Source organism: Parasteatoda tepidariorum, chromosome 5, assembly GCF_043381705.1.
Source record: "Parasteatoda tepidariorum isolate YZ-2023 chromosome 5, CAS_Ptep_4.0, whole genome shotgun sequence".
NCBI classification, from domain to species: Eukaryota; Metazoa; Arthropoda; class Arachnida; order Araneae; family Theridiidae; genus Parasteatoda; species Parasteatoda tepidariorum.
The window spans coordinates 2,389,731-2,403,624 of NC_092208.1; the positions used below are offsets into that span (position 1 = coordinate 2,389,731).

At 31.6% G+C, this 13,894-nt stretch overlaps 1 protein-coding gene across 1 annotated transcript in view; it reads right to left on the reverse strand.

Moving 5' to 3' along the window:
- The window catches only part of LOC107444340 (neuronal acetylcholine receptor subunit alpha-7-like), a 185,420-nt gene that overhangs the window by 49,947 nt on the left and 121,579 nt on the right, over window positions 1–13,894 (reverse strand). The window contains exon 3 of the mRNA XM_071180922.1: window positions 97–141. Coding sequence (XP_071037023.1) covers window positions 97–141 — 45 coding nt within the window. The remainder of the gene's footprint in view (window positions 1–96; window positions 142–13,894) is intronic.

The window sequence follows — 13,894 nt, forward strand, 5'->3', positions numbered from 1 at the left end:
GTTTATTTGAATATATATATCATTTAATATTTCTTTGCCTGAACTAATAATAAACTGTTACAATAAAATAATTTGAGTTCAAATTTAATAACTTACCAAATTCAGCCAAACATTAGTAGTTATAATTTGACTTTTTTCTTCCTAAAAAAAAAATTAAAAATGGTCATTCATTCATAAAGTTTCGACAAATAGAAATTCACACAAGTATTTTGAAGATATAAGAATAAAATGCAATATTTAATGAGGGAAAAAAATAGAATAATATAAAAGCTACAAGAAGACTTCAAAATATACATTATCCAATGACTTAAGTATAGCTAGATATTGTGAAAACAGGGTTAGAAATTAGAATGTTACAGTCAATGGAAACTAAATATTTCTTTCTCAGTTGTTAAAACAATTCAGGAAGGTGTAATTTTAAAATTATATTTTTAACTATAATATTCCTTGTTATTTTTTTATCATAGTAGTAAAAAATTTTTTCAGCCTCTAAAAGTTCGGGGTACTAAAAACTGTAAAGAGCCCTTCAAAAAAGTGCCTAATTAACAAAAAGAGCATCAAAAAAATTATCATTTAAAAAAACTTAAGTTTACAAAATTCTTAATTTCCTCATTTAGATAGTGAAAAATAATTCATAAATAGTAAAAAATAATTCATCACTTAAATTCTATAAATCTGTTTTAAAATGTGTATTGCCAAAATGGCTGTGAAAATGGAATGAAACATATGTCGTATTAAAATAGCCGAGAAACAAGGTTGTCGTGATAACATCGTGTAAAGACTGTCAGAATAAGATTTGGGCGAGTGTTGTCTGCAACCTTCATCTATGAAAATCTACTCCAAAATAGACTCCAGTTTACACGTCTTGAACATAGGCTTGATAATGTTTCAAAATTTTAGAAATTTGTTAAACTTATTACTTTAAAAAAACACTAAAAACCTGTTTGTAATTAAATAAAAATGAACACCTTTAGAACAGTTAAATAATATCTTAAAGAACTAATTCTATATTTATCACTTTTGGGCGTAAGTAGTATCTTAAAAACCATTTAATGAATTTTTTAAAACTATTTAGATAATTACTTAACGATTTTGATGACGAAATCGATAATTATTATTTATACATGTGATTATTAGTCATTTAGTTTAATTTATGTACGATAAATTTTTTGTGTAATAATTTTTAAAGACCAGTTTATTTTTTGTAACTGTCGAAAACTTTTTAGCATCATTTGAAGTAATTTTTGTTTATAGCTTGTTTGTAGCTATAAGTTTTAATTCGGATTTGTGTTAAGTGTAAATTTTTAGGTAAAATGTGATAAAATACTTATCTTTATTATTCTTATAATTTTTAACCAGTAAGTTCCATTTCATACGATATATACCTTACTGATTAATTTTAAATGAAACGTAACAATTTTTAGTATGTTTCAATAGAAAGTGTTCTAAACTTTTTAATTTGATTGTCACGTAACTTTTAAAAACCTACTACATAACTTGAAATACCAGATTGCTCTAAATGCATACACATATTAAAAAGTGGCACACCTGGTCAAATATTATTCTTTTAGAATTCAAATGAATTTCATATCAAGGAATTACTTTGTTAAATAATAAATATATTTTATTTTATAACCATCGTTGAACAGCAGACTAAATTTTGGGTTTACGACAACTAACGTTCAACTCCGTAGCCTCGTAATTTTGAACCCAATCCAGGAGATAAGAAAACTCCTTGATCAGTACCCCCAGACGTATGATTTGGTATGGGAACATGGAGGACTTCGTGACTCGAGAGATTTAACGTGCAGTCGCCATTTACTACACGGGGAGTCTTCGCCCGGCCGGTATCGAACCCACGATCTCTTGGTCATGGGCACAGTGCCTTACCTACCAGGTTATACCGGCCCATAAATAATAAATATAGTAATGATGAATCAGATTTTCTCATTATGTTCAGGGTAATAGTTAAAAGGAAATAAAATTTGTTGTTGTTGTGCTAGTTCATTTACGTCGCACTAGAGCTGCACACTGGGCTATTGGCGACGGTCTGGGAAACATCCCTGAGGATGATCCGAAGACATGCCATCACAATTTTGATCCTCTGCAGAGGGGATGGCACCCCCGCTTCGGTAGCCCGACGACCTGCACGCGAAGTCGAGCACTTTACGGTAGAACAGTTTAACGAGGACCAATACCGCACACCCTCGGTCCCTACGCAGACTGATCCAAGTGGTCACCCACCCGCACACTGACCGCAGCCAGTGATGCTTGACTTCGGTGATCTGCTGGGAACCGTGTCTTAACGATCAGTCCACTGCGGGACAAAAATTAAATTTGTATAAACATGTTCATATTGGTAAAGCGATCAAATCACTAATTATAAGCGTAGACTAATTTTATCCGTGCTTCTATTTTATTAAAAATATATTTTGTGACATAATCACATCAGATTTTGTATTATTTTTCATAAAATGAAACATAATTCCCATAAAAACCATTTCCTAACAATAACTTAAGGAAGTAAATGTTAGATTACATTAGAAAAATATAGGAATGTAAAGTTTAAAGAAATCAATACAACAATATTTTTTTTTATAAATAATTGTTTAAGAATGCACTTTGAAACTGAGTAAAAATGAACTTTATATTTTCAGTTCTTGAAATAGAACTGCAGGGTGAGCAAAATAAATAACGGACCATTCTGTATAATTTTTGTTTTAATAATCGGATCTTCACGTTCTAGGCCTCATTGTTAGATGTTTGAGGGGTGACCACAAATATATTGATTAATTAGTTGCAGACGACACTTTATGTAATCAGGCACAAAAACGTACTTCCTCCGAATAATGTTTGTAATAACAGTCGTCTAATAGTCAATTAACATTTCAAAACATTCAGATATCGAGGGCGATCGCAACATTCATTGTTGCACCAAGGCTTACGTCTTCGAAACCCTATTCAAAGACACTACTAATGGTTGTTCAAAGTTCCATTAAGTCCTGATTTCTTCTAATTCGGACTCGTAAAACTCTCATGATGGAGCACCATTTTATGACAAATAACAACTTGGAAATCTCAACAGAAAATGATTTATAGATCTAGGAAAATATTTATAAAGACATTTTGACACCAGGTGGCGTTATTCGTAGTGACCTTTCAGCAATTCATTTTATTTTATAATCGACGTTGTACTGCAGATCCAATTCTGAGTTTACGACTATCAATATTCAACTCCGTGGCCTTGGTCAACCCAACCCAGATGACATTTGAACTCCTGGATCAAGAACAGGGACAAACTAGCCACCGTGGATTACTTTTTAATGAAACTAACTCGTATTTGCGTTACGTAGGGGGAAACCACGAAAACCTCCCATGGTTAGCCCGACGGCAAGGAGATTCCAGCCCATGATCCGAAGACCACTAAGGATATTTTATGTCAGCACTGTGATCGGTGCATATCGACCTGCCACCGCTGAGATTTGAACCAGTCCACCTCACTGAGAGGTGGACACTCTATCACCTGAGCACCACGGCTCGAGCAGCTCATTTAAAGAACATCGGCTGTTTGCTAAATGTTGATGTTTATTTGATGAGAAAAATGCGTTTCCTCAGACTCGTATAAGCAATAAGGATTAGGTATACTTTCCAATACGAGATGCAACATGAGAGAACGTCCGTGTAATATTGGCCCTCTAGAGTCAGATAAAAACGCATTTTTATCCCGCGTTTGTGAAAGAATAATCGCGAGATGAAGTGTATGTGATCACGGTTCTGAAGAGGTTAATATAGTGTTAATAAAACATACTTTCAGAATACATCTGTTTCAATTCTTTAAATCAATTGATTTATTAAGTTCAGAATTAAGCATAGTAATACACGTGCATATATGTCACGTGATTGCATTTTTAGCATTGCATGGAGATGCGTTTAAACACGCCTTTTCCAGCTGAGTCCATTTCCGTAAAAACGTATTTCAAGCTGTGTCCAGTTTTGAAAGTTATAGAGGAAAATTATAAAAATTCCATGAATACCCAGAGCCTGACTAAGGCAGGGTTATACGGGGCAGTTGCCCCAGACCCCCACATCAGAGGGGGCCCCCAAATCAAATGGAAAATTTATTTTATATTTCTTTCTTTAATGAACTTTTTTTTAAAAACAAAATATCAGTACAGTGCAAAATCAGTCAGTTTTACGTCAGCTTCATCATTAAACTATCGTATGAAAACGTAAACTATCTTTCGCAATCTATATTAATCTATATATTCATGGATTTCTGGGGCGCGAATTCAGTTTAATTTTCGCATACGTCATTTAAATTTGACCAATCAAAATCCTGTATGTCTCCATATCGCAAAATGCCTCATGTTTACAAAAATACAGGTTTCTGAATGGCTAAATTAAGCCATCGTCATTGAGATAGTTTAGCCCAGTTCAGCACAATTCAGAACAAGAATATGAACCAGTTCAGAACAAGAATATGAATATTTCGCTGCTAGATGACAAAGTTAGTAATCAGAAGACTGCATTCGGACATAGAGTTGTCAGAAAATAAATAAAATAGATCGAACGACGTTACGTTTGACCATTGGAGGGGGGGGATTTTATAGCTATTTAAGGTTCTAGTCAATTTTCTTGTTATCTAATAAAGAGGTGAAGAATTTAAATACCTCCACATAAAGTTCGGTTCTTCATTACTGAAGTAGCGAAGCAGAGGGGGGCCCCACTTAGACTAAGTCTGTTCCTGTGAATTCCTAAGCATAAAATCTTTAGGTGCATTCGCCTTAACGCTAGATTGCCTAAGGAAGTCATTTTGACTGCTTTTAATTTCAATTAGAAAAACAATGATGTATATAATGACAAAATTTCTTAAAATTTTGTTCAGCATATAATTTTTTTTTATTGTTAATATTTACTAATAACTTGTTGTATAACTGTATATATTATAAAAAATATTTAAAATTAATTTTAAAGAAATTTTTTTACACATCATTTATTCTTTTACAATCCAATACTTTTGATTGCTTTTGGGCAATGTAGGTATATACTAAGTTTCACTCTTTCTAGTGTTAAAACATGACATATGAATCTCCCCCAATATCGGTTAAAATTGAAAATTGCAAGATAACAGAAAGAGGCAAATGACTGGAAAAGACTAGATCTCGAGGACGATGTCATTCAGAGCAATTTCATAAATGTACTGTGATGTCATCTTTTACGATGGCAATAAAAAAATCAAATTACCGAAGAAAGTGAGAGGAAGGGTGAGGGGAGGGGGCAATAACTATGAATCATAATCTTCAAAATTACTGTACAGAACCCGATATCCGGAAATCAGAAAACCGGAAAACCAAAAAACCGGAACGAAATTCGATAATTTTCTCGCTATTTAAAAAAAAAATTTTATAAGATTTTAGGATTTTTCTTTCTTTTTTGAAAGATGTTTACCTTACCATCATTTTAGAAATAATCATTAGTCTATTACTTCATCGTTTTTTCTTCTTTTTAAGATTATTTCTAAATATTTTTCTATTTTTAGTTGGTTTAACTATAAAAAAACGGCCTTTTGTAGCGATTCTGAAAACCGGAAAAATCAGTTATCCGGAATAGCGATGGTCCCTCTCATTCCGGATAATCGGTTCCCTACTGTATTATANGACTAAGTCTGGCCCTGTGAATTCCTAAGCATAAAATCTTTAGGTACATTCGCCTTAAGGCTAGATTGCCTAAGGAAGTCATTTTGACTGCTTTTAATTTCAATTAGAAAAACAATGATGTATATAATGACACAATTTCTTAAAATTTTGTTCAGCATATAATTTTTTTTATTGTTAATATTTACTAATAACTTGTTATATAACTGTATATATTATAAAAAAATATTTAAAATTAATTTTAACGAAATTTTTTTACACATTATTTATTCTTTGACAATCCAATACTTTTGATTGCTCTTGGGCAATATAGGAAAACTAAGTTTCACTCTTTCTAGTGTTAAAACATGACATATGAATCGCACCCAATATCGGTTACAATTGAAAATTGCAAGATAACAGAAAGAGGCAAATGACTCGAAGAGACTAGATCTGGAGGACGATGTCATTCAGAGCAATTTCATAAATGTACTGTGATGTAATCTTTTACGATGGCAATAAAAAAAATCAAATTACCGAAGAAAGTGAGAGGAAGGGTGAGGGGAGGGACAATAACTATGAATCATAATCTTCAAAATTATTAGGAAATGCTCGTGTCTAGATGATTGTACAAGTACAAAACGGTATTGCTATGGTACAAGAAAATGTCACTTTTAATCTCCTATTTATTTATTATTGTATGACAAATGGTTACAAAAGATAACTATTTTCAAAGAAAATTAGGATTTAGATGTTTAAAAAACTATATACACAGTTTATAAAAAAAAAAGTAATATAAATTTTTTTTAAAAGTCAATTCCTACATAGATCTTGATCCTGATTGGTTGTTGAAACTTGGCATTTGTTTTCTTTCCATTCTATTTTTAGTAAAACCAAGCCAGTTACGTATCAATTCTCTTAAGTGGCATGTACTATATTCTTTTACAAAGATCTCAATTTCTTTTCGTTATATATCTAACTCAACATAAAGACAGGCACGAAGCCATGAACTAATTATGCATCGAAATTGCCAAGTACAATAAAATAAAAATATATAACCGTTACAATAAAATACCTAAACCAAGAATAAATCTAAGTTAAGTAAAAGAAGTTGACGAGAAAGAGTTATAATTCAACAAAGAGCGAAGCAGCCCTATATTTAATTAACTTCACTTTAATTTTATTTTATAACCGTCGTTGAACAGCCGACCCATTTTTTGGGGTTTACGATTACTAATGCTCAACTCCGTATCCTTGTATTCTTGAACCCAATCCAGAAGACAAAGGAACTCGTGGATTAAGAATTGGGAGAAATTTTGCATTCTTGGGGGACTCTGTGATGAAACTTACCCCTATTCGCGTTACTTGGAGAGGAAAACCTCGAAAAACTCGCCCGGTTAGCCTGACTCTAACCCATGATCCATCTGCAACTGAGAATATTTTAAGTCAGCTGTGTACGCCGGATTCGGAATTCGTATCGATTCGCATCGTTGGGATTCGAACCCGGTTCACCTCATTGAAAATCGAACGCTCTATCCCCTTAGCCATTACGGTTCACTTCACTTTAATTAACATTTTAACTTATGTGGAGAAGCTTAGCTCAACTTTATCACGTCATTTTACTGAGAGTTAGTCATTGTTTTGAATTTTACTAGAAGCGATTCAGTTTTGTACTTATTTTAAAAATAACCTCTGTGATCATTTCTAACTTATATCTCTGTTGGAACAAAAAATAGTTTATTGTGTAGATTTAAATACAGTCAAACCCCGCTATAGTGAACCTTCAAGGGACCGAAATTTTGGTTCACTATAACCGAGTGTTCACTATATCCGTTACGCAGGCAACTTAACTAATGGTTCCCAAACTCCTCAATTTTATTACACATTATTCAAATAAATGACTGAAAAATATTATGTAGTAGCAAAAAATGTGTTATTTTTTATTACTCTTCGTCTTGCATACGAAAAAAATTAGTAATCTTTAGCTGATGAGCAATCCTCAACATCAGATATGGAAACACTTCCCGACTCTCAGCTAATTTTTCCTGAATTTCTGTTATTCCGTTTTTCAAATCTGTCTCACCTGCCATTCGAGCACATGCAAGTAGTCTCATAAAATCACTTTACAAATTCATCGACATTTGTCCAGATACTGGAAGATTGCGGCTTCTTCGAATGGTGAACCACTTCAGTAATGCTTCTTCTACATCCTTGTGATCTGCTTTTCTCAATTTTTTTCTGTCAACTAGTTTTTTTCAAGAGGAGAAATTATTAATTGCCTATTTTTCCATATGTTACAAAATGCAGATTTGGATAGTTTACTTTCCCTGAAAATATCAGCTTGATCGCATCCATTTTCACTTTTTCTGATTATGCCCATTCTTTCATCAGGAGGACGTTTACTGCTCGCTATAGTTAAATTTGAGACACTTGCTTGCAGGCTTTTTTTCAACTAAACTGAGAGCAAAAAGGAGTTGAAATGAGGGCCTTAGCACATATTAGTGCCCAACCCTCTAACCAATAATGAATAATTACTCATTCCATCTGACAGAAAATGCATATTGATCCCATTGACACCTTACAGATGTATCGTCTGCCTGAGTTGGAAACATCTGCTTGGTTTGTTTAAGGATGGGAAAGTGAGATAAAAGAAGTAAACAAGAGAAAATGCTTATCACTACATTCCCCTCTATAGATGGTTTTCGAAATCGGTATATGTATTTCAAAATTATTGCAAAAAAAAGAAATGAAGAAAAAAATCAGCCGAAGACAGAAAGAAGTTCATTATATCCAACTTCCTCACTTTTTTTGGTTCACTATATCCACAAAAAATAACATTATGCGTGTATAGCAAGGCACGGGACCGAACATTTCGTTCACTATATCCGGGAGTTCACTATAGCGGGGTTTGACTGTATTTCATTATTTTATATTCGCTGTGTCATGTAAATTCATTGAAGAACATTAGGTGGTATCCGGTGTGGTCCACGTCCCCCAATTTATACTTTTATAATTGTCTGATACCACGGGCCTTTTTTTTCCTCAATTCCTACTATTAGTCCATACTCTCCCTATATATATTTATATATTTTTTTCAAATGTTCAATCTTTAATGAAATACATTTTTTTTGAACTTGTAGTGGATAACGCTTGTAGTTAATACAGTTTTTTGTAATATTAATTCCTTCATTAATTTTAGTTTTATATGGGAGAAAATTTTTTAATTATTTAATAAAAAGTAACTAAAATAAAAATTTCCTTTGTTGACCTCAGCAGAAATTGACTTTAATTTTTTTTTCTCTCTCTATATATATATCACTTGGTTGTTACTATTTGATTCGACTGAATATGTTTCTTTAAAATTAACTTTTTTGTTTGCTACGAAACTCCGCAATTATTAGTCTCACGGAGTAACATTTCCCCCCCTTACTGAAGAAATACATCACTAAATAACAAAGAGAAAGAAGAAAAAAAAATTCAAAGAACTCATATACATCTCAATATTTTGTAACAGTTAAGTGGCAACGGCTTGGAATTCACGGAAAGGGTGGAGGAGGAGGGAAAGAACTGAATAACAAAAGGCGCAAACGATGGTCTCTCTTAATTGCTTTGATGTATTTTCTTAAAGATTGTGGAGTACATTTCCTGAAATTCATCTTTTGTTATAATTTGGGTGAAATTAGAGGGGAGGGGGGGGGGAAATAGCTTGAGGCTGAAAGAAACATGTTTTTATTTATTTAACCCTCTTTTTTTTGTTGTTACATTCATTGAGGCGGCGATTGAGTAATGGAACTGTTGGAATACGAAGTGAGTAAACTAATGAAATATCGATATGCAATGCGTTCTCATTTGATCAGCTAGGGAAAAAAATTATTATTGAGATATTTTCTTCTCTTTTGATTGCTTTATTTAATTTTTTTCATAAGGTGAATTTACTGATTTATTGGATATAAGGCTCATAAAAATGTTTCAGAACACTCAGATAGTGTTATAAATGAGGGAGGCACAATTTGCGTCCCGAGGCCCACATGCGGCCGGTCGACTGTTGATGTGCGGCCCGCGGGAGCTTCTGAAAGCAATAAAAAAATTCTATTCATTTCGTTTTTGTTCAAGCATTATAAATTTTCTTCAATTAAAATATTTAATTCAAATTCATCTTACTCTATAAAATGCGTGTATCTTTTGCTTATATATAGCGCAATAGTACATGTAGCACAGAAATGCTTATATATAGCACACACTCTTATATATAGCACAATAAAGAAGTACAAAAAGAATAAAAAGAGAAAAACGAAGAAAACTAATTAACGAAGAAACTAACTGCGCATAAGCTACAAGTATTTAGAACTTATAAAATAAATTCAAAATATAGAGAAAAAAATTATGAAAAGATAAGAAAAAAAATTATTAAAATAAAAGAAAAAAAAATTTAAAATATATAAATAAAAATCCGGGTAAAAAAGATATGATTTCGTTATCAGCTCACACGATAACCGCAAAAAGGAGTGCTTTCTAATATTGTATCAATACAGCGACAGCAAAATATATCAATACAATAGTGTGAAGAACACTCAAAAAACTTTTTTTGAAACAAAAGTAATAAAACATTAAACATTAAGTAATAAAAAATCACGTAAAAATCAAAAAATAAAATGTAATGGATCACACAAGGATCTAATTTTTCATCTTTCTTAGCTAATTTATTTTTGCACTACTATAAAAAAAAAATTATTGCCTTAAATTTATTTTTAGATTTATTGATGCATAACATGGATGGCTTAATCTTTGAGACAAGCATATGACTACTGGCAGGAACAACCAATTTTAAAATTTGATAAAAACAATCGATAAGTGATTAAATTTCATTAAAAAAGGGATTAAATTCATAAAGTGATTAAACTCCATTAAAAAAAGTGATTAAATTCCATATAAAATCATTGAGTTAATCATAAGTTATTAAAAATAAACTTACCAAAAACTTCTTTGTTAATTTTTATATTTTTACCATTTGCAAATCCATTTCTTGAAAATCAGTGGCTAAAAATATGTGCAAAACAGGCAATTCATGTTTCTTTCTCTCTCTCTCTCTTTTTTTTTTTTCATTAATAAAATTTAATTTCCTAAAATAATTTTAATTGTATAATTAAATATCAACCTTATTAATTATATAACCTTATTAATTAATTATATACCAGTATTATATTACCATGCGCACATCCGTTTTCGAGCCAATTCTTGGCGACTAACAAATCAAGCAAGTTTCATAACTGCAGTATAAGAATGCGCTATAAAACAAAAAAAAACGCTACGCAAAAAAAACGCAAAAAAAAATAAACAAAAAAAAACGCTATTTACGCTTTTAGCTCAATTTGCGTTTCGGTTTTCACATTTTGTAATCAGGTAATCTTATTACGAAAACATATAAAATCATTCTTGAAAGTTTTCCCGCCCATGTAAGTTCATTTGAATTTGCTAATCGCTTTACAGATTTCGTTTCATGTTTTATTCTGTTCTTTCTTTACATTTCCCCCCCGTTTTTTACGTGATTTTTATTATTTAATGTCTTTGATTTTGTTTCAAATTTTTTTTCTTCTTTAGTGCTCCTCACACTATTGTATTGACATATTTTGCTTTGACTATATTGATACAATATTAGAAAACACACCATCTTGTGGATATAATCGTGTGAGCTGATGAGGAGATTATACACTTTTCCCTCCGGATTTTTATTTATAATTTTTTATATTTTCTTTTTCAATTTAATTCCATGGAATTTTTTCCATGATCATTTTTATATAATAGTGTTCTAAGCACTAAATATTTTTATCAGTAACTTTAATAATTATTTTTATCAGTAAACTTAATATTTGCCGAAAATTAAATTATTTTTAATTATTTTAATTTTTTAAAACTAAAAAAACTTTTTAAAAAAAGAGTCAAATCTCTCTCTCTCTCTCTCTCTATATATATATATATATATATATATATATATATATNGGGGGTGTTATGGATTTTAACAAAAAAGAAGTTTACAGAATGAAAGTGTAAAAAAAAAATATATACGCATTTTTAAGAGTGATATAAATCGGAATTAAATATTTTAATTAAAGGAAATTTATAATGTTTAAACAAAAACCAAAATCAAAGAATTTTTTATTGCGTTTAGAAGTTTCCGCGGGCCAAAAATCAGCAGTATATTCTCAGTCAGTGGTAAGTAATTATGACTTGGAATTCTCTTGCTGTCAGGCTAAACATTCGAAAAATTTCGTGGTATTCCTCTCCATGTAACAGAATGTTGGGTTAGTTCCATTAAAACATTTTTCACGTAGGCTAGTTTGTCCTAATGCTTGTTCCAAGAGTTCTTTTGTTCTGCATTTAAAGCCCCATGCTTATGGAGTTGAACATTGACAATGATTTACCGAAAAATGGGTTCAACGTCACTTACAAAATGAAATACTCGGTATTTTTTGTGTCTCACCTATACATTTATAACTATTCAATCAAATTCTTTAAGTTAATAAATATTCTGGTTCATTTCAAAATGTGTGGAGATATAAAATAATTTATATCCGCGAAAGATAACATTTAAGAATGAAAATTGTAAATCCGAACTATTTAAATATGTTGTTAAGATAAATAAACTGCCGGCCGACAAACTAACAATGATTCCTCTTTAAAAACGAGATGTTATTGGAATCCTTTACTTCTCATTTCATCTCGAAGAAGTTACTTCACTTCAATTCTCAGCTATATTTGTTCCACACATTTTTTTTTTAATAACCACGGGGGGAATAAGAGAGATTTTTCCCCTTCCTCTCATTGAAACTGGAAACTTTCGGCGGTTCATGTAGCTGTTAAATCCCTACCCAACAGATTGTGATTTAGGAAAAAAAAAGGGTGGGGATTTGGAAGAGCTCGCGTGACACGAAAAAACAGATCTCTCTTTTATTGAGTTATTTTATTTGTTCTTCTGTTTTTATTTTTCGTGTTATAAGTTGCGGATAATACACCCTATTCCTTCAGCTATTTTTTTTCTCACCTTTTTTTTTCTTAATTAGTTATTTTCTCAGTTTATTTTTTTTTAAAGAAGAAACCAAATGAGAATTATTAGTTTGCACCATTCCTTTTTCAACAGTGCAACAATTACTTATACTTTACTTTAAATTTTGGATCATAATAATTGTTATGAGTTTTGTTTTTCGTTTCAGTATATTAGTACAAAATCCAATATTGGTAAATAAGTTAAATAGAGCTGTGATGGCTCAGGGGATAAAGCATTCGCCTTCAAATCAGGTGAACCTGGTTCGAATCCCAGCGATGACTGGTCGATACGAATTCCGCATCCGATTTGCAACGTCCACAGTGCTGACGAGAATTATCCTCAATGGTAGACGGATCATGGGCTAGAAGTCACCAAGCCATTAGGCTAACCGTGGAAGGTTCTCGTGGTTTTCTTCTCAATATAACGCAAGTGTGGGTTAGTTCCATCAAAAAAGTCCTCCACTACGGCAAAATTCCCCCAATACTTGATCCAGGAGTTTCCTTGTCTTCTGGATTGGGTTCAAAATTACAAGGCTACAGAGTTGAACATTAGCAGTTTTAAACTCAAACAATTAGGCCGGTTGTTCAACGACCATTTTAAAATGAAACAAAATAAGTTAAATAATCCCAATATTGATTAGCATCACTTTCCCTTTCAAAAAATGTAAATGAATGATAAAGAATTATAGCAAGTTCTTAAAATTTTTCTTTCTCTTCTTTCTCCCCTACCCACTTTTATCCATATTTTCTACTGTTCCCACAATAAAAAAAAGCATTACTTTGTTATTATTATTTTGCAATTTATTTTAGAGCCTATTAATAATGTAGAACCAGATCATTCTACTGTGCCAAATCGTTTTTTTTTTTGCTTTAGGAAAAAACTAAAAAACATACATTTAGAAAATTCAGATTTAGTTAAATTTAGCCGACTTCGGCGACCAGTCGGTCTGCCTTTTTAAATCAGGGTACGAATTATGCAGGGTACAAATTGTGCAACAAAAAATAAGCACCCTTTTAGCACTTTTCAAGCATTTAAAAATATTTTTAAGCACTTTAAAAAAATATCATAATTAAGCAGAGTAGGAAAGTTTTTGACAATTGACGGTTTTGTCTTGATATAACAGTCATGTCAAAAAAAAAAACTTTTTGGCATTGTTTTTAACAATTGTCAAATATCATAAAATTTTGAATCATGTAAAGCAAATGGCGTTTTCTTACGC